This window comes from Falco biarmicus, chromosome 3 (genome assembly GCF_023638135.1).
Source record: "Falco biarmicus isolate bFalBia1 chromosome 3, bFalBia1.pri, whole genome shotgun sequence".
In the NCBI taxonomy this organism is placed as follows: Eukaryota; Metazoa; Chordata; class Aves; order Falconiformes; family Falconidae; genus Falco; species Falco biarmicus.
Window position 1 is genome coordinate 43,580,827 of NC_079290.1, and position 21,977 is coordinate 43,602,803.

Below are 21,977 nucleotides of genomic sequence, written 5' to 3' on the forward strand. Positions count from 1 at the left end.
GTGGGGCCGGCCGGGGGACGCCCGGACAGCCGGGGGACGGTGCCGGGGCGAAGGGCACCGCAGAAGTTCCCCCGTGCTGCATTTAGGTTTAAGGATTATTGAGGCGGCATTTCAGATTTTAAAAACTTTCCTGGAAGCTGTACTCGAACGTTTCAAAGACCAACTGCCGTGAGTGGAACAGAGGAATGCGAAAACGAGAAAGCCTTTGCCGCTTGGGGCGGGGAGGAACCCAAAGCTTCGGATAGGGTTAAGGTGTGCTTATGCTAAAAGAAATGTTAATTGTCTGGGCGTCGTGGGGCGGGGACTACCCGCGTGGGGGTTCAAAACGGGCGTAGGCGCTGGGTCTCCATGCGGAATTAGGCGTATTTCGCACTATATTGTTTTACAATACGCTTCACTTGAGCAGTAAGTTCTGGTGGTGGCCATCTATGGGGCGGGGAAAAAAAGTTACTATAAATAAATAGGACTAAGGGGCCACGTTCCCTCCGCCGCTCCCTCCCAGTAGCGGTCCTGCGGCCCGGCCCGAACTGCAGCTCCCGGCGTGCACAGCGGGGCGGCCGCCGGCAGCCAATCGTACCTCGGCAGGAACAAAGCGCGCCGCGAGTGGCGGAGAAGCGCGGGCGGCCCCCGCCAATCGGGTTGCGGGGTGGTGGACGGTGCCGGGGTCAGAGCGGGCCCTGGCGGGTGGTGCGTGTGCGGCGGGCCCGGCTGCCGGTCTCCTACCGCTGCCCTCCGCAGGCCGTGCCGCCCCCGCGGGCGATGGGGACGCGGGGCTGAGCTGCTCGGCTGGGGACGTCTTTTGCGGCGGTACGGTGCCGGGGAGGGGAACAGGCCGCGCTGGGGGGCGGGAACTGGGGAAGCGGGGGATGGCTGTGAGAGGGGGGCGGCGAGGCCGTCTGGGGTCCCTCCTGCCCTCCCTAACCGCATCCCGGAGCTCACGTCACCCGGACGCTGGAGGGTTGTGCCTCCGTCGGGCGATGGGCCCAGGAACTGAGCCCCGGGGCCTTGTCGCAGCCGGGTTGTGAGCTCCGCCGCTTAGGGAACGCTTAATGTGACAGCGGAGGTGTGAAGCTGTGGCCGTGCCCCTCCTGGGCCTCCCCGGTGAGGGCGTAGAGTGGAACGGGAGACCGAAGCAGGGAGATGCCGTAATGTGATCTCAAAGCTACAGGGAGGAGAAAGGAGTCGGTACTTGGCTAACTTCTCTGCTAGGCCCCCAAATTCTAGATAACTTCTTAAAACTTTTTAAACAGCTTAATTGTTTTTTACGTTAAAGGCTGCCTAAGGTCCTAGTTTGCATAAAATTGGTTGTTGTAGGTGACAGAGAAGGTAAGGATTCAGTTGTGGCTGAGGAGAGAATGAGAAGGGTCTGGGGAGGACATGAGTGGCCTTGTGGGGTAGGAGGGGAGTAAAATTTGGCTTAGTGCTTTTTTGGGATCTTAAAAGAAAAAAGGCAAAATGTCAGGATGGAGAGAGTTGTAGGAATGATCAGGTGCTCAGGATGCAGAACTGGAAGTCAGAGACTTTGGTTAACATCAACTCTATAACTGCCTTGATTTTTAAGTTTTGAATAAGTTCCTTTGTCACCTATGAAAAGTATTTAACTTCTCTGTTAAGCAGTATTAAGTTAGTTACGTTTTTTTTTCCTATCCAGAGTTGTCTGTTTTGGAAATATAAATTATTTTTCATTGGTTGAGCTGCTCTATTTCCCAGTTGATCTCTTTTGGCTTGTGATAGTCAAGAAAAATAGCCTGGAGACTAATCATTGGCATGTACTTTTAACATTAGCGCTCTGTCTTGAAGGAAGGACCAGTGACTTGGAGATTAACAGCATTTTATTCTATGTGAAAATGTGAGAAATTATCACAGCCAAAATGTGTGTTTGTGGTTTGTTGTTTTTGATGAGTATGATTATTTTGTGTTGCTGAAAGGCTTGCCTTCAGTAAGGAAACAATATGTTTGTGGAATAGTTTTGGGAAATGATGTTGAAAGACTGTGACAGCTTATGGATTTAATTTGTTTTATTTTTATGCAGAGGAAAAGTGAGGGAACACAAATTAACTATGTGTTTGCTCACACTTTGGTGCCTTAAGAAAAGTTACTTGCATGAGTTGGTAACTGGGCCAGGACCACAGTTAGTATTTCATGGTTTCAGAGGCACATAATCAGCCTTTTGAAGGAAACCAGGTTTTTTTACCAAGATGTAGTATTTTTTCTGAGTAAAGGTATGCTTTTTGTGGCTATTAAGTAGTTATTCCTTGTTAAACAACTCTGGAATCTGATACTTTGAAGCTAACACGTGTCTCCTTTGAAAGTGATCTGGTGCCTTGGACTTTGGCTTGAACAAGGCGTGACCTGCTTTCTTTTTGCTGAAGGGTGCTAGTGAAAAAAAACCCCAAAACCAAAAACAAAACAAAACCCCCAAAACCCCCCAAAAACAACCCACAAACACACCAACAAAAACCCAGCCTCTAAAACCCTTTTTGCCTTTGAATGAGTAAATGAGTATGGCCTTACACTAGTTATTTGACATACAGGTCCAGATTAAAACTTCATGTTCCCTGTGTTTGATGCAGTGTTAGTCTTACGCTGGCTTTTCTGGTTCATTTTTGTGTCAAATCTGATTATTGCTAAAGGTACTCAGAAAATGTGTATTTTGATTTTACACATGTTTATACAGAAGAATGTTTATAGAATTCTAGTGCCTTGTGAGAAAACTATGGATTTCTCAGAAATATTTTGTCAGTAATGTAAAAACCCAACACAAATACACTCCTGTAAAGGCTGACCGGTCTGAAATTATCTATAGGGAACAAATAAAAATATCATTAACCCAACCTACCTGTTCTCTGAATAGGAATTTTAGATTTCCAGTTTACAAATTTCAAGATCCACATCCTTATCAATTTGATCCACATTCTGTGAATCCTAGTCCTTGGTTTTTTATACTTATGTGGCTATAACAGATCAGTGTCTTTGTGCTTTTGTCTTACTTATTTTTAATTGATAATAAATGGGGTATTAGTAATAATGATTTTAATTTTTTTTCAGCAGGTACTTTGTATGCATGCTGCAGAAAAAATGAATTCTACTATGAGTGAGGAGCCTGACGCATTATCTGTAGTTAACCAACTCAGAGATCTAGCAGCTGACCCATTGAACAGACGGGCCATTGTTCAGGATCAAGGATGCCTGCCAGGTCTTATTCTGTTTTTGGACCATCCCAACCCTCCAGTTGTTCATTCAGCTTTACTAGTAAGTGCTGGAGATAAATTTGTATGTCAGTGGGACGTTTTGTAAGTTTGCTAATGTGTCTTTAAACAAGTAAACATGTAACAAAACCTGGTTTTATGTTACATTGATACTCGTTATACTTTTTTAAAAAAACCACGTATTTCAGAAGTTGTTTAACAAGGACAGATTATTCCAGGGGAATTTTGGTTTTTTGAAATAGATTAATTTACTTTGCATTTTTCCCCTAATACAGCTATGTCGCTTTTTGTGTGGAGGGAGCTAAGCACCCTTAAATCCCTTTCTTAAGATGAAGTCATGTAGCATGGTAAATATACACAGTGATTCCACATTCATATTGTAAAACAAAAATAAAACCCCTTTAGGATTATTAAGGTTAGAAACAACCTCCAGAGGTGACGTAGTCCAGTCCCATGCTCAAATTAAGCATGCTGAGGTGATGGCTCAGGGTTGTATCTGCTTGATCTGTGAGCACCTTGAAGGATGGAGATTCCGTAACCTCTCTGGCACTGTGTTCCAGCATTTGACTGCCCTCATGGTATTTAAAAAAAACAAACCACACACCCCCAAAACCAACCCCAAATCTATTAGTATCTAATACAACTTGTTCCAGCGTTTGTCTGTTTCTTCTTGTTCTAAATCATAAATCCTCAAGTCTGTGCTTCTCATGCCAAATCTAAATACTAAAAAAATGCATGTTTCTTGTTTAGAAGCAGGACAAACAAAAGACAAATTTTTGTTTTAAGTCTAATTCAGTTCCTCTAAGATTTTAAGTTACTGAAATTTATGTGATGGTGTTTTTTCCATTTTCCTGTCATTATTGAATTATGAACAATGTGAAACTAAAGAACAAAGAGCTCTGGCTTTCACACGTGTTATACTCTATACCATTAAGACCTGTCTATACCATAATTATGTATTTTTCTTTTGTTTAACTTTCATAGTGGATATTAGTGGACTTCTTGGAATTACTTTGGTGTGTCTGATGCTCTTCTGGGTTTAAGGAATGAGGTCCCATAATTCAGGAGACCTGTGTCCTGCTAATTGGTTTTTAGGTTAGCTTTGCCATAGCATTTGCTAGACTATAATGTTCTTCACTGGAAGAACTTTGAGTTGAGTTTATGGTTCTTAAGAATATGTTGCATTGGTTTTCTTCCCAGTGCAGTTTCCTTAGCTTGCGTTCTTAAAAAAGGATCTTGTTTAGATGTCTCACTCATTTTCCTTTCTTTGCTCATTTCGGCTGTGTATTCTCACTGCCTGCACAAGATTCAGTGATCGGTCTGTGATCTTTACAAAAATTAACTGTGTTAAAAGGACTGACTTTGTCTGAATGATGAGGGCTAATACAGTTTGCAGTGTGGTTCCACAGCCTCAGATATTATTCAAGCTGTGTTGTGTAAGGGCATCTTGTTGGCTGGGAATGGGAGACAGTTGTGTTCTATTTAGTGATAACCTGCAGTTAGAGTGGATTAAGAATCAGGATTTAGAGACCATGCTATATTCCAGGATCCTGGCTGCAGTCACAAATAGGTCTGTTTACTGTGAAAACGTGTTTTTGTTCTGCTACTCAGACACTGTGTTCATGAGTTCTGAAACCTCTTAGGTTCTGTAGCTTTTAATATCTTTGCTGATAACTTTTTAGTCTTCACTTTTGGTATTTTTCCATACTGGAAGGTCATCTTGTTTTGTTTTTCTAGCCATCCCATTGGTCAAAAAGGTGCTTCCATTTAAATGGGAATCATTAAATGCAATGATTTTCCATTAAGTTTGTACATAATAGAAGGATGAACAGCATTGACTTTAAATCTCTTATTGTGTTCTGCGATTCCCATAGCTGAAAGTGGAAATAATCTGTATGCATCACAATAGTTCCCTATGTAACTTTTAAAAATATGTTTTAGAATCTTTCATGGAGGATGTTTTCTTCCCCATATACAGTTTCAGCTCAGTAATTTCTTCTATCTGATCAAGAAGTGGTATGTTTTTCTATAATTTTCTTTTAGTTTTGATTCCAGGAATTCTTTATGGTACCCTTCAAATGCTGAAAATTTTTTAATATTTTAAATTAAAAAAAAAATCAGAAATAACCCAGGCAATACTACTTTTTTAATCGTAAGTTTGGACTAAAATAAAAAAAACTCTCACGTTAAGAAACTGTATGAACATTTCACTTATAAAACATCAAAGGTGTCTTTTGTTAATAATATTGACAACAGTGTATTTTTATATATATGGAGATAGTCCTATTGATTATCATGAAATTACAGTGTGACCTTAAAGCTAACATAGGTGTTTTGCTGAACACAGGCTGAACCAAAATCCGTAATACTAATCTTCCTTATGCCTTCAATAGTCTGTGATTTAATAAGCATAAATGATTGTACTTCTTAGAAAGTGTAGACCTTTGCAGGTGGACTAAGACCTGAAAAGTCGGGTCACTTAAGTTGTTCTGATAACTTTGTCTTTGGTTTTGTTTTAATGGAGGTCACATTTGTGTGTAGAGTATGTAACAGATGGAAAGAGACTGCCTACATTTTGACTCAAATAATTAGCTGTTGAAAGAACATGTTTTTCTTCATCCAACAATGTTATAACCTTACTAAATTGTCCGAACAGATCAGAAACTTTTTCCACCTAACTAATGAAAGTTAGTAATTCAGAGCTATCATTCAGGTATTTTTCCATAGCCAAGAAGTGAGAAAATAAATGTATATACAGCCTATATAAATAGCAATTATTACTACTGATCCACATCAGGAAATAGCAAAAATTACATTTAGAGTTCTTATGTCAGACAGCAGCTGGACTTTCTCAAAAGGCAATAAAATGGTCTTGAATTTTACCAAATGTGCTGAAGATGATGTAGAAAAAAAACCTCAGATAATTAATAAATTCTCTGTCTCTGAAGGAATTAAGGAGCATATTATTTTTAAAGGAGCTATTGAGCAGCATAGCTATTATATGACTGTATTTAAAGAACGAAGAATTGTAAACACTTCTAAACCTTGCTATCACAAACCCTATTTTATAAACTATTGTATTTATGTATTGCAGAATTTTGCAAGTGCAGTTCTTGTACCTACATCAGTAAGACATTGATTAGAGCATGACGCAGCACAGTACCCCTTTGGAGGTTCCTTCTAAGAAAACTTTGTCAGGTCTAACAGTAGAGAGATGTGTCATGAAAAGCAGGACTGACAGTTTAACTGTATTATTTAAGAATATTATGTTAGGGTGATTGTGCAAATGCACAGTTGCTGACTGGGGTCAGCATTGTTAAGCCATACAAAGAGTCTACCTTGAAGGTCAAATAAGGAAAACCTTTGGCAACAAGGAAGTGTAAATTCCCAGTTTAGGCAACAATAACCTAAGCAGCTTTCCACTGCTTGTGTCCTTATTCCTGCATGGAGTGATGAATATTGCAGTTGGTCTTCAGAAGCTTATAAATGTGGTAGACCTCTTTCTGCAGACAGTAGAAACTTGGTGGTGGTAAGTTTTCTCGTGCTGGGGGAGCCCATAGAATTGGTGGAACTAGAAGCATAGCATGTAAAAATTACTTTCGATCTCAGATCACTTAAATGTTTGTTGGAAGGGACTTCTGGAAGTCATTCACTTCAGCTTCCTGCTTGAATTGGGACTATCACCAGCACTGAATCAGGTCAGTTGTAGCTTTGTCTCATTGATTGTGCAGTCCCACTAGGTCATCTGTTCTAGTGTTGAACTACCTTCAGAGTGAAAAAACTTGCATAATACCTGATTTGAACTTCCCAAGCTATAATTTTGTGGCTGCTCCCTCTGGTTACATTGCCTGCTGCTGTAGAGGAAAGTTTGGCTTAATCTTTGTAAAGGCTTTTTGAGTAGTTGTAAACAGCTGTTAGATTGTCCCTTAGACTCGCTTAGCTGGTCAAACCCAGTCTCTCAACTTTTTCTCATAGATTAGATATGCTATGCTTTCTGTGCATTTATAAGAATAAAACAATTTTTTAATGTTCACAGTAGGTGATAATAGTCTTTATGTTCTTACTAGAACTCACACTGTGAATATTTTGCAGATGTACACTAATAAAAATGAATGATAATGTAGTGGACTTACTGCTGATTTGCTGTGCTCTTTTCTTTTAGGCTCTTCGCTATTTGGCAGAGTGCCGTGCCAACAGAGAAAAGATGAAAAGTGAATTGGGTATGATGCTCAGCCTACAGAATGTAATACAAAAGTAAGTTTATGATGGGTTGTATCCAAAAGCAGTGTAAACATAACATTCTGATGCAAAGTAAAACCCTGACTGTTTATATAGACTGTAGTCTACAAGAAATCTTCATTTGAAAGTAATTTGCCTAACTAATAATTAATACTGTCTCTTCCCTTTAGCTTCTTTTACAATTGTTCTCGTTGTTTAAGGTTGCCTTGTACTAGTGCATTTAATGAAATTGGTTGGCATCTGCCACATTTATTCTTTGAATCCCACCTTCAGGAAGGGAAATTTATATGTAGTGTGTTCGTTTTGATGTATTTTTGAAGGTATGTATCTGCAGTTCTGTGTGGAGGAAATATTTTGCAGGTGGACTTGAAGTTAGTGAGGTTCCTAGTGGTCTAATTTCTTTGTAGACCATGTCAGCTGGGTTATGCCTCTTAAAATTTGTGACTGTTGGATTTTGTTAAGATTGCTGACAGTTGAGTCTTGAATGCTGGAAGCTGTGTGGGTGTATGCACCCTGAAGAAGATGCACGTGTGCTTATCAATAGAAATTATATGATTAATATTAATAGAAAATATATAGAATATAATATATAATCTTATATGATTAATCATTAATAGAAAGTATGATGAGCTAAGATGAATCATTAGCAAAAAAACCCAACCCTAACCTCCTTCAAAGATTAGTCTTCTATAGCAAAAATTAATTTGCCATCACATTATCAAAAAGTGGTGATTTTACACACAGTTTGATAGTGCTCTAGTTAACTGGACTTTTCAGATGTGAGAGACTGTGAGGGAGGCGAAAAGTCATATTGCTGCATGTATCTTAGATGAATGGTTGAAACAAATATTTAGAAAAGGATGAAACACAAGCAAAATTGTATATTAAAGATTCAAATGGAAAGCTTTTGAATCTTTGATAATGTTAGTTGAATCTCTAATGTATCACTTGTGGTATAAGTTACAAGTTTTTTTTAGAAAAAAACAAGGCTAGGCTTTGGTAGTTCCTTTATCTCATAGCCCCTCCTTTCTTTCTTTGTTATATCTCTTTCTGACACTGCTTATCTAAAGGTGTGAACCTGAAGAACTGGAGGGGAAATTCTGGTCTGTTCACAATCCTACATGTTGTGTGATCTAAGAAAGATTAAAACTGTGTTCCTTGAAGTACTTCATTAATTCTGAAACTGAATTCTACAGTTATATAGAAACATTAATTCTAAAGCTGAAACTAGCAACATTATGTATTGACATGAAATTTAGCATTATGCCCAAATATCATCTTATTATTCAGCAGTTACCCAAAACACAAGGATTTAAAACAAATGTCTTAATTTGGATGCTGAGCCAAATTACTAGAATGCAGAAGATAATAATTCACAATTTTTTTGAATAATGTAATTAGAATTTTTTGAAATGATAGGTGTTTTTAATAGGATGTATGGGGAAAAGATGGAATTAAGTCTTACAGTATACACCTTTTTTAAGGACAAGCATAATTAAAGTAAAATAGACAGAAGCCTTTGATTGGTACTTTTATAATAGCAGTAGGAACTGAAATATTTAGGTAATAACAGAAGCATGTATTTCTGGAGGGCTTACTTTTAGTATAGATTATGTGTCTATTTAGAGCATAGAGACATCCTTAAGTTGTTGAAAGGGGAATCATAGTTCATTATCAGTCTCTGCAGCTTACAAATATTACTCTGGAAACAGTCATAATTAAAACTTTTGTTTAAAGAATGTTATGGAAATCTCTTCGACAACATTTTTTCTACTCCTCAGTTTCAAGGACCAAAAGAATGTGAAGTTCAGAAATGTGCAGAAAAGGAGAGAGCAGTCAGTAAGAACTGGAAATCTTGTAGGTGTTCTTTTTTTCTAGAAAGCTCTTTGGCAAGAGTAAGAACATGCATTTGATTTGTATGCTTGTAACATTTGGAAAGTGTGATATCATGAAAATTTAAATACATAGCATCTTCAGACACAAGACTTTGTCATGCACTTGTCAGGATTTTAGGCTTTAATGTTGACAGGAAATGCTGAAGCTAAGTTTTGTATTGCCTGCAGAAATATAAAGAAAGATGGTGGAAAAGTTTCTCACAAAAAACCCCAGGGTTTTGGGATCGTATTTTTTTTTTTGTTAGAAGGTCTGTAGGAGAGAAAACAAGGTCTCCACCTTCAGATTTGCTTTACAAAATGCAGATTCTAGCTTTTAATGTGATTTCAGCTTACCAGAAGATACTGTAGTCTTCTAAACTGAAACTAACCATTAATAAACACAGTAATAAATGCTTTGGTCTTAATGACTTCATGCTGTGTGTTCCAGTTCACTTTCTAGATTCTGTGTATCTAGCTCATCTAATCTCTTTTGGTTACTTATTTATATCAATTTAATTTGGGGTTAAGATTTTTTTTTGGTGATGTGTTTATAAAAAATGCAAGCAAATCATACAAAGAGATATGACGTTCTGTCCATGTTCTGGTTTTCCAGTTATTGCACGGTTCTTTCAAGTAGGACAGAACCCATCATCTTCTGGACCAAACTTTTAGTCACTGGCTTTTTGCTTTTGACAGGTTCAGCACATGTTGTGTTCTGAATCTTTGCCTTTCATCAAGGATTTTGTAACTCTCATTGTTTACTTTCCTTGACTTCTCACTTAACCAAATAACATTCAGCGGCTTTCCCTGTTCAGTACTGAATTATGACAAGCTGTATTCTGCCACTGGTAAAGCTGTGTTACGTCTTTTCAAGCAATGAAATGGAGCTCGTGTACACGCAAGTCTCAAACTGAATGTCATTTCAGACTTGATGTCCATCTGCACTGAGCTGACATTCTGCTTAGGAAGTCAAGAGTTTGTTTAGAATTCAATTCTCTTTTGCTTTCAGTTATGTAAATCCTGAAATTTGAGGGCTTTTCTCATCATGTGAGTGTCTCTTTATAAGACCTGAAGGTCTCTAATAGACACCTCAAGTTCAGGTGTGGGATTTCTTGTTGTGACCTGCCTACAGCTAACTAGTCTTAACTGATCTTTAAATGGTCGATGCCATCAACTGGAAAATAGCTGGAGTTGATTTGCTACTTAGGACTTCTTCTAATAGTACATGGGAGCCTCAGACCCAAGCCAAAACTTTTTTGTTGCAAGTAATACGCAACCAATGGAAGAAGAATATAGTACTTGTTTATACTTATCATGAAGGTAAAGTACTGTTTCCTTCATAAGACTACTGAGGATGAGAGTTGAAATTGAGTGCCACCTGCTTATCCAGTGATAAGCAGTAAATTATACTTTGTACTGCATCATGGAAAATGAGTAGGAAATATTTGAGAGACATTCAAGTTTAACTGTAGCTCTTTGAGGTACCTTCATGTCTCATTTCATGACTTACCAGTCCCCTAGTATTATCTAGTCACCTTTTTGCTGTTTGCTTATAAGCAGCATTATGGTCATTTATGAAAATAATTTTGCTGCTTTAAATGAATGTTTGGATGAGTCCTTAGTTGTTGCTACGTTTCACCTAAGGAACAAAGGATAGGTTGTAGGTTCACAGTGACAGTGATTTTTTTCAAGATGTATAAACACTAGTTTTTGTTAACAGAAGAGTAACAGATTTTAGATGTAGAGACTAGAGCCTGTAGCCTCTAGAGCAGAAATTTGAAATGTCAGTTCTGAGGAGTACAGAATAAAGATTTGAAGGCGGTGAGATATTTATATATTTAGGATTTTTTTTCAGACTGAACTTGATTTGGAACATGTATGACTTTCTGAGATACTTCATGTGAAAGGCTTTGTACATTTCCACGTTTTCTAGGACATACAAGAAGCTGTTCAAATTGCATGGAATACTTCAAAACATTATTCAAATGTAAAAGTTTCTTTTGCCCTATTCTATACTTGCTGGTTTTTTCCTTAGCAGGGGAGGTTTCTTTTTTGTTAATTCACATCTGCTTATTTTTAAGTGAAGCTTGATGCATCTTTCCGTGTTATAAGCTAGGAGTAGTAACTGTGTTGGAGAGAAATCAGTTAAAATCTCTACCTGCAGGTTTCCCAACTTTTTTTTTTTTTAAATGCTTGATACTGCTTTATTGCTATCACAAAAATGTCTCACTCCTTTGCCAGGTGACTGAGTACCTGTAAGCATATGTGTAGATGTGTTTGTGTAAATAGGTAAAAAGGACAGGAGAAATTGAGGCCTGTTGTGAGAATGGTGTTTCATTGTATTCTGGCAGCCATCAGCAGTTATTTAATACTGAAAACTGGTTTAGTTGCTGGCTTTATGAATTACATGGAGGACTTAATGTGTCCGTATGGACTTTATAAAATGTTAATAGCAGCTTCTAGAATTAAAATTAATTAGGATTTATAGCCTACAAGGAAATATACTAATTTGTGTTCAGAGTGAAAGTGACTTTTGATGGACAGTAAAGGTCAAAGTTCATAATTTTTCATAATCTTTATGAGCAGCATAATGGTACTGTTTAAATATAACTAACATGTATTTAAAAAAAAAAACCTGATGAAGAGTCAATATACTGAATAGCTCTTATTATGGAACGGCAAATTACTGAGAGTAAAATTCCAATTACTTAGCTAAAAGAGCTTTTCAAGATAGTCTTCCTTTGCCAGGGTGTCAGATTTAACAAGCTGAACTAAATCCAGTGCATTAATCAGCTCTTCCAATTTATTACTTGCCTAAGAAGATTAGGGCAATTAATATGTGTTTAATTAGAGTCCCTTGCAGATCTGGTAAAATACATGCAGTCTATAATTGCTGACTTCTTACTCAATTTTAATTTTTGGTAGTCTTAATTACCTATACTTTTTGAAAATTTAATTATTCATTGAAACAGCAAAGTTTAAATTTATGATGTCTGACAAAAAAAAAGCCAAGTATTTCAGGTAGTATTTCCTGAAATCATAGGGATGTAGCATCTACTTTTACCATTTTTGTTATGGACTTCTTTTTCTCCTTTGTGAGAAAGGAGGAATGGTTGAAGGAAGACAGGGCAAAGGCCATGTATTAGCAAGAAAGCTAACTACATATTTAAAGGGCTATCTGATGATGAAGGGGATGTTGCCATATCATAACTGTCTTACAGGTAATACTTTGAGAAGTCACACCTAAAAAAATTCTGTATATTTTTCACATCTACTGCATTTATACATTCATGCTATTGATTGGGATACTTAAAATTCTGATCTGCAAAAGAGAAGGAAGTAGCTTTTTACAGACTGTAGAGATTTTATTTTTCTATACCCCAATTGCTTAGTAATGTTATTTTAGTAATCCTTGGTATGTGGCATTTTTTTACGCATCAGAATTGAAATAGCTGAGGTTGGGTAATAGGAAGCATGATTCTGTTGCACGATTATTTTTGTACTCTACCATACTTGTATTTCTCTACTGAGAAGCTGTGTTTTTGACAAAAAGCATGGTTATCCTATGTCTTAAATATTCCTGCGAGCAGGAGGTTCCAAAAGTTTTGGTGTTAGAAATTATTCGTAAATTGCAGTGTATCGCCTGGAACAAGAGTAATAAACACATCTCTCTGTCTGTTCGATGTTAAGTTTCCTGGCCTTTCCTTTCCTGTTATTTTCCCAAGCCTCCTTGTTTTACCCATTTGTTACATTTTGTCTATTAGAAGGTAAGTGCTTCTAGAAAATTACACTGCTGGTTCCTGGCATGTCTCTTTGGGCTGTGGGGCTCCAGTCTATTCAGTGCTGAAGCAATGGGCTTGTTAATAATAGATGGTCACAGCAGGAAGTCTGCAGGCTGCTTTATTCAGCCTTGTTAAACAAAAGGGCTTAATATCCCCCTCCCCCACCCCTGGTTTCTTTAAGCAGTGTTTTTATTGTATATTTTGTTAATCTTAAGTTTCAGAAACAGGGGGTTTTTGAAGTTATTTTTGAAAAAGCATCCTCTGCCCAAAAACCTCCCAATGAAATATTAGGAAATGTAGGAAACGCCAGTATGTTCTGTTTAAATATACCATGTTATTTGTTCCAAGTGGCTGAATGCTCCTTTTGTCTGTTTTACAGCTTCCAGGTATTTGGAGGAGATCATATATATCAGAAGGAATGGAGGGATAGGGGACAGGGTGGGTTCAATGGTGTGGGCTACCTAGGTCAGTAAGGCATATACCCGGTAAAAGTTGTTACTCTTTTTGCTGTTGGGTTGTGGCAAACTAACCAGAGTTCAGACTTTCTCACAGTTCAGTGATTGTTTTTGAAAATGTTTTTGTTTTTCAGTACTCCAGTAGTATATTTAGCATTATGGAGGATATAGGAAATCATGATCTCAACACAGAGATGAGGCAGAGGGACAAATGGTAACAATAAATAAAACACAAAGTATTGATCATGTAAAATACTAGTTTTACAGTATTGGTGTTAACCTGGACTTTGATCATGATAATGGGCTTTCTGGGAGGATCTTAGGGCTTTTGTAAGATAAGAAAATAAGGTTTAAAGGCTTGGAAAGATGGATGTCATTTGTAAGAACAGTCCAAGACCTGACTGCTGACAATTCAAATGTAACTAGTATTTTACATGTTGAAATATTACTGTGGTTTTATGTTTTGCAGGGATAAATAGAAATTAGTAGTCATATAACTTTATTGTGAGTGATGCAATTTAGGCTGGGCTTATTGGTTTTATGAGTGTAGAATTGGTCACTGAGAAAAATACGAAAGTGTGACCAAATGGAAGTTCTGCCCTGTGCCCTACAAGATGTACTTGATGTTCTTTCAGTGTACTTCTGATGTTCTGTGGTGGTGGTTGTGGGTTTTTTATCTTGGGACCTTTCTGTAGTCAGAGGTATTACAAAGTCATTGTTTCTTCTTGCATGCAACTTACTTGCTTAGTGAGCTCTACGCAATCAGTACTGATTCTGTACTCAGCAGTTTAGGTGGTTGTCAACCTCTAGATTTGGCTTTTGTGTGTTTCTGTTATTTTTTTCGTTCTGTCATCTGTGTGTAATTCCTATTACAATGTTTTTGACTGTGCTCAGGAATACAGTTTGTTTTCACTTTTTGCTCTCCAAGCTACTACTTTTACCTTACGACGTTCCACTTGGTATCTGGCATCTGCATCAGGACTGTTGGTTGTGTGGCTTCTCATTATCTAATGTCTGTCTCAATTTAATTCAGATACTATATATCCATAGACTTCTTAGCATACCAGTTCAATACAATACTAGTTCAATATAGTAGCTTTTAGTATACTAGTTCAATGCATCAGTGAAACAACGGACCAGCTACTTGTGTTACTGGCTTCTGCATAGGACTTGCAGCTAATGCACAGCTTGCTTGGTACAGCTCTGATGTTACAATACTTGCATTTCAACAGTTTCTCTGTCCCTTTCCTTAGATTTAAATGTTTTGTTTTCTCGGGTTTTAGTGAATTCCAACTTAACTATTACATTGTTATCTCACTATTTGTTAGTAACCATTAACACAGTGGTTTTGGTTGGTCATTTATGTAATGTAAGATCTACAGACTACCTGTAAGTTCTGCAAAATCATGGCCTTCAGCTGGTTTACAATGACTAGCACTACTTGTCGTCATATTCTTAAGCAAGTTTAATGCCCTGTTAACTAACCATTGAAGTGCCTGAGTTCTACAATGGTGACTTATAACAATATCTGAAAAGCTGTGTTACCAAATCATAGGTTCCTAAACATGGAAAAGTATTTTCAGTACCTGTTACTGAGTGAATAAGCATTATTCTGGTGTTGCTTTTTCTGGCAGAGACAGGGGCACAATCATAATGGCTAAGTGCTTTGTATTTAAATGTGAAGAAATCAGTTGGGAAGTTAGAAAATAAATTAGCAGCTTCTCACTGTAGGCAAGGAATGTTGTGAAGAGTATTATAGAATGAAAAAAGAACTTTGAAATACCCGGGGCAGGAACTGTGTGAAGTATAAAGGAACTTTAATAAAAATACGTATCTAAGAGAACCTTCTGTGTGCTCTATGTCTTAGTCACATTCTTCTTCATTTAGAAATTGGCTGGAGCAGGGAGTTAGGTATTTTAGAAAGCAGTATAAGCTTAATGTGTTTTTACTTCCTGTTTTTTCCTGCAGATTTTATATTTAAAGAAGTATGGAACTCTGAGAAGTATTGATTATAAAAAATGAAATGGTTTAGAGCGTGGCACAATGTTCTGATATGCTAAAAGGAACAGAATCTGAATTGATGTTTAACTAATTGCTGACTGTGGTAGAGAAAAAAATACCATCATGCTGAACTCAGTGCCTCAAGACCGACTTGACATGTGTCTTCTGCTTCTATAGTGGGGTTCAGTGCTGAGGTGGGAGGGAAGAGGTTTAAGTGGATTGGCAGAAGAGTCAAGAATAGTAATGGCAACACAGAGTGCTTTTAACACTCAATAAGCCTTGTTGTCAGCTGGTGTCGGAAGCATTTTGGAAATAGAGTGACCTTTACCAGTTACTATTGAGTTTACAAGAAAAAGTGCTGATGTAGGTTCTTCGATATGCTGACTTTTGCAGACAGCTTACTGAAATAAAGCGCAGAGAAGGTTTAAGATGCTTTGAAATCAAAGTAGCGAGTTGTGAAGTATTTAATACTTAGTGCAGGTGCAGATTGACAGTATTGTGGGCTGGAGCCATTTATGGTAGTAGATGGATACTTAGTGCTGTGAGGTTCCTCATCTTGCCTTGCCAGTATCGTATGTCTACTTCTGAGTTACAGTGCGCTTGTGCGCAGGTGATGCTTGTCGCTGTTTTTTTTTGACCTCAAAAAAATGGCAGATTTTTTTCTATTAAACCATAAGTGTTGTTTCTTGTGGGTATTACAGGCAATAAGTGCCACAGGGGGAGATGCCTCAAAAAAATATTAATGATTAAGCAGTCTTCATTAGCAGTTTCTGAATGGAGGTGGTGTTTTAGAAGAAAGTGGATTTTATCTGGAACAACTAATACAAAGTGAATATGTTATTCTAAATTAGATGTATTTCTATTCAGGAATGGCTTTTTATACTTCATTGTTTTGCAGTACATGCTAAGTAACTTTCTGCAAGATTTCCATTGATTTTTGCAGGTAGGAAGTCCTATGTAATAACTGGGAACAAATTAAAATTCTGTAACTACACAGTATATCATCAAGTTTGCACAAAAGGTTTTTTTTTTTAAACCTTGGCGGATGCTTCAACCTATTTTGCTTGATCGCTGTCCATTTGGCTAGCAGTGAAGCTGCTAATACTGGCTTGCTTTAAAAAAAAGTCCTTTGCCAACAAATAAGTAGTTCAAGATATCAAAATAAGATGTTTCAATAGTTGTTGCTTTCAAAGTTACTACTTCAAGTATCTGCTGAATAGATTAATATTGACTATATTAGCAAATGAGTCAGATACAAAGCTTATACACAGATATGCCTGCATAGACTAAACCTGCATTATTTTTTGCCCTGGAACAGGTTGGTGCTGTAGTTTAATTCCTGTTATTCACACAGGTTTTGTTTAGGGAAGCCTTTATCTCTAAGTTTGCAAGCTTTTTTTCTTTCTCTAGTAATTTCGGGGAAATAACTAGATAAAGCCTGTTTCTCAAAATCAAAATAAACAGTGGGGGTTTTAAGCCTTAAAAGGATTTTCCAGATAATTTACTATCATCATATATTACTATATGATTTACTTAATGCTGTTAGCATGCTGATAATACAAGAAGTGATATTTGGCTTCTTTCAAGATGGTCCTAAAATGCTGTAGTACAGAGCCTAATTCCAGCACTACCGATACTTCTACCTGGTTGCTACGGCATTATTGCCAGGAAGGATTGGCTTTTTTATGCCAATATTTGCTGTCTTCCACTGGAAAGGATCAGAGTCAGTTCTTACCCTTAAGATTATTATTATTTTTTTAAAACCTGATGCATTTTCTTGAAGCCATATAATAAACATGATTTCTGCCATATAAACCCATGAAATGATTACTGTTCATTAGCAGGCAAGATGTTGGAAATAGCTACTGTGAAATTCAACTTGGAGTTTGTGTCTGTTGTGCAGACTCCTGTCTAGCAAACACTACTCTAAAGCCTTTTGAGTTTAGTTGAGTAACAAAACTTGATTTCTTCCTTTTTTAAGATGGTGAATATGTCCATATGGTAGATACCAAGCTGTGGAAGATCAAACGTTGATCTTCCATTTAGCATGTAAATAGCAAGAGTTAAACAAAATTGGATGAATAGCTGGCTTAAACATATGGCACATGTTCAAATCTGTTATCCCATTCTTGAAAGTTCGTTCTCCTCTTGTGACCAGAGGACAATAGAATGAATCGGGGAAATGTTCTAAGCATGGATAATTACTCAGTTTGCTAAATGTTTAAGATTGTATCACAGTCACTGATTTTACAGCAGTTGATATGGGATAGTACTGTGATTTTACTCAGATTTACAACTTAATATTTAGCCTTTTTTTTATTTTTCAGGAGTCTTCAGAACATCACAACATTTACATAGGGTTTCTCTAAATTTTCAGGGTCAGTAGGCATATGTCTTAAATTGACGTGGAAGTGGCACTGGGTAATCCAATCCTGACTCCTAATTTCAGTGAGTTGTCTTTTGTTTAGTACAAAATCAACTTCAAGACATCAGGTTTCCCTGTCCTGTTCCAACCTTTTCTTGGTTTGGTGTCTCCTGGCCGAATTGTCATAGCTAGTGGTGTGAGCAGAGTCTGGAAGATTTGCCAAGTGGCAGGCATCTTGGAGGTCTAGAAAGCATTGCAGGAAAGTCTGTCTGACCTTGTCTTGTTTCCATGGTACAACAACCTAGAAGTAAATAAAAGTACTATGTGGTCAGCACAGGGTTGATATCATCGGAGTGCAGTCACATAGCACAACAGCACTGCGGCTGCACGTAGATTCATTGGGCAGTCCAGCTGCTTGGTTTTTGATTGGAGATTCATAGCACTGCAGCTCATTGTGCCACTTTGAACTTGCCCAGTCCTACAGGTTCTATTGTTTTTCCTGTTCTATGCCTATGATTTTTTTTTCCTATTGTTAACCCACTACTATGCTTGATATGTTGTTGTTGGCCAGCATAAGGATCCTGCTGTCTATATTCTAGAGGATTTTGACTTCTTTCTTTTAAGAAAGCAGGTGGTAATCCTTTTTGTCAGCTGCTGTATAAAGTTACCTGGTCTTTTCTAGGTGTTTTGGGGCTAGAGGGAGCTGAGGTGTACTGTAGTGGGTAGCGTAGTAATAGCACTGACGGGGACTGTGAGCAAGTATGTGCTCAAGTAATGCTCCTTTCCAAGTTGTTTTCAAATTACTTGCATGTTGCCTGGGATGCATCAGGAGAGCAGCTATATGCTTGTGATCCCACTGTATCATGGGATGCACTAAAAGCTCAAAGAAAGAGCAGCATTCTTAGAGATAAGAAAGAATCTTGCCCTAGCACTGGAGCAAAACAGCCAGAAAAACAGCCAGATCAGATAACTGTCTTGAAACAGATTGCTTTTTCTCTAATACCATGCTCTTTCTTTAGGCTTGTCATTCATGCTCAAAGTTTTCATCAAAACCATGTCAATCACTGTGTCTCATTTCTAGAATCAAGGATTAGTGCTTTTCCCACAACCCCCTCCTGCCCCTTACAGAATGTAGCAATTCTTTGCAGCTTGCTGCTCCCTTTAGTTAGTGCTAGAGATGATTTCTGTTTTTAAATATAGAAAGAATGGGCTCTGAAAGAGATTGGTCACCTGGAAACAAATACATCAGTGGTCTTAAGGTGTAGTTGATGGGAATATCAATTTGTTAGCCACTCTATAACTGTAATTAAATCAGATGATAAATCTCTACCAAGTATATGCTTTAAGGTTTCTAATACAGCTGCATTTACCTAATGATGTATTTAGATAGAATTCATGCCAATCCATTAAACTCTTACTTGTGCTTTTTGTGTCATACAGGATACTACATTTATTGCAGTGAATGAGGTTCATTATGGAAATAAAATGCTAGGTTTGCCTTGTAGGAGCAGTACTTGCATGTATGAAAAGGATTGGGATCAAGTGAAAATGTCTACTTCTAATGTGATCATAAGTTTTTTTCAAACTTGTTGGAAAGGTACTTGGGTCATTCTAGAAATGGAGTCTCTCAAACGGGCATTTTAAAGAAAAAATTATGCATCCAGTCCTTTGTTACATTCACTGACTGGCTTGGGATTTTTCTGTGGTAAGACTAAGTTAAATCTAGAGTTGGTTTTACTTTTCATTCATGAGTAGATTTAGTATGGTATTCAGCTGAGGTCTTGCCAAGTATGAGCCTTAACTTGGGTACTTAAGACATTTTTATTCTTCAAACTCTTCATATTTGTTAGATTTTAATTGTGTGGTGGATTTTTTTAAAAAGATCTGTGCTTTCGGGTACTGTTTTTCCATTAGTATGTAAATTCCTTGAGATGTAAGTATGGGAAATGTTACCTGAACTGGCTTTAAAAGGTTGAGATCTATTTCCTTAGTTTTGTGGATTGAGTTGATCTTCCCTTCACCACTACTAGCTTTCTTTGCCTTTATAGACTTGCTTTTAATCTAATTTTTCTGTGTTGGTTTTCCAGTACTCATGAGCAAGAGCATAATGATGAGCCATACAATGCATGTCCGCCTTTTCTGATGGGCTGCACCACAGCCTTTCTCCACTGATTGTAAGGCTGTATACCATGCCCCCTCCCTTATGGGGCCATGCATACTGAATATATATATAGTACAGACACTCTGTACGTGAAATTGCCTATTACATGTGCATAAGTGGTGTATTGCAAATGCGCTGTTCCTGTATATCATTTTCCTTGCTTAGATCTTAACAGTTTCAGGGAGTGGGCTGTTCTATGATAGAAAGAGTCTACCTCTGGTTGCCCTCTTCTCACAGAGGTTTCTCAGCCTTGTGCAGGGAATGAGCTGTAGCTTTTCTCCATGTATCTAGTAAATTATTGGAATTTTAAGTTTTGTATTAGAAGTTTCTAAATTGTTATTACAAGGTATAATAAGCTCAATAACTTTCCCTTGATCACTGTGGCTGGTAAGAGCATGCTATAAGCTAAGGTGAAAACATTTGAAATACCAGTTAGCAAATAGTTTAATGACTTTGAGAACAAAGCCTCTCCTTTTCCATCTAGCCTTGCCTTTAGTTCATAATGTCTTAATATAAAACAATTTAGGACTAAGCAGTGAACCATAAGTCTAAATATGGGAGCAGAAAATTTCTGAAATCAAAATAAAATTACACAGCTGCTTATATTTTAGTCTAATTATCAGAAGCATTAGTTATTTAAGCTGTCATGCAAAACTCTTAGGGAAAACAGTATGTAAGGAAAGTAGTTGGGGAAAATATATTTGCTTTACTTACACAAAAGCCTAACTTCTAAAATACTCTTAACCTGAAAAAATAGATATCCATAAGTAGGTAAAAATGGATCTGCTCCATGTACATTGCTGTTTGAATTTGCTTAACAACCTCTCAATTTGTAATATATATTCACAGACTCACAGAATGGTTGAGGTTGGAAAGGACCTCTGGAGGTCATCTGGTCCAACTCCCCTGCTCAAGCAGGACCACCCAGAGCCAGTTTCCCAGGACCATGTGGCTTTTGAATATCTTCAAGGATAGAGACTCTACAACTCCAGTGGGCAAGTGATGCCAGTGCTCAGTCACCCTCACAGTGAAGAAGTGTTCCCTGATGTTCACGGGGAACCTCTTGTGTTTTGATTTGTGGCATTGCCTCTTGTCCTGTCACTGGGCACTACTGAAAAGATCCTGGCTCTGTCTTTGCGCCCTCCCTTCCGGTAGTTATATACATTGATAAGATTTGAGCCTTCTCACCTGCAGGCTGAACAGTCCCAGCTCTCTCAGCCTTTCCTCATCAGCCCTTTAATTATCTTCCTGACCCTTTATTGGACTCTCTCCAGTATGCCCATCTCTCTTGTGTACTGGGGAGCCCGGAGCTGGACACAGCACTCGAGGTGTGGCCTCACCAGTGCTGAGCAGAGGAGCAGGATCACCTCCCTCACCTGCTGGCAGCCCTTCTCCTAATGCGACCCAGGATGCCATTCACCACCTTGGCTGCAAGGGTATGTTGCTGGCTAATGTTGAACTTCGCGTCTGCCAGGACCCCCAGGGCCTTTTCAGCCAAGCTGCTTTCCAGCTGGTCAGCCCCCAGCCGGTGCTGGTTCCTCCCCAGGGGCAAGGTGTTGCACTTCCACGTCCCCCTGGGTGGCAGCACAACCCTCTGGTGTATCAGCTGCTCCTCTCGGTTTTGTGTTATCTGCAGACTTGCTGAGGGTCCACTCTGCCCCATCATCCAGATGGTTCATGAAGATGTTGAACAGAATTGGACCCGGTATTGACCCATGGGGTACACCACTAAATACTGGACTCCAGCTAGATTTCACAGCCCTGATCACCACCTTTTGGGCCTGGCCATCTAGCTGGTTTTCAGTCTACCTTGCTATCTGTTCACACAGTCCATACTCCATCAGCTTCTCTACGAGAATTGTATAGGAGACAATGTCACGAGAAATCCACT

General features: G+C 38.2%; 1 protein-coding gene across 2 annotated transcripts in view; it reads left to right on the top strand.

Moving 5' to 3' along the window:
• The first annotated feature begins 642 nt into the window (after positions 1–642).
• The window catches only part of ARMC1 (armadillo repeat containing 1), a 32,906-nt gene continuing 11,571 nt past the window's right edge, over positions 643–21,977 (top strand). The window contains exons 1-3 of one of the 2 annotated variants that reach the window (XM_056331466.1): positions 643–807; positions 3,049–3,252; positions 7,372–7,463. In XM_056331466.1, coding sequence (XP_056187441.1) covers positions 3,061–3,252; positions 7,372–7,463 — 284 coding nt within the window. In that variant the 5' untranslated portion in view covers positions 643–807; positions 3,049–3,060. The remainder of the gene's footprint in view (positions 808–3,048; positions 3,253–7,371; positions 7,464–21,977) is intronic. The other variant, XM_056331467.1, reaches the window with a different exon arrangement.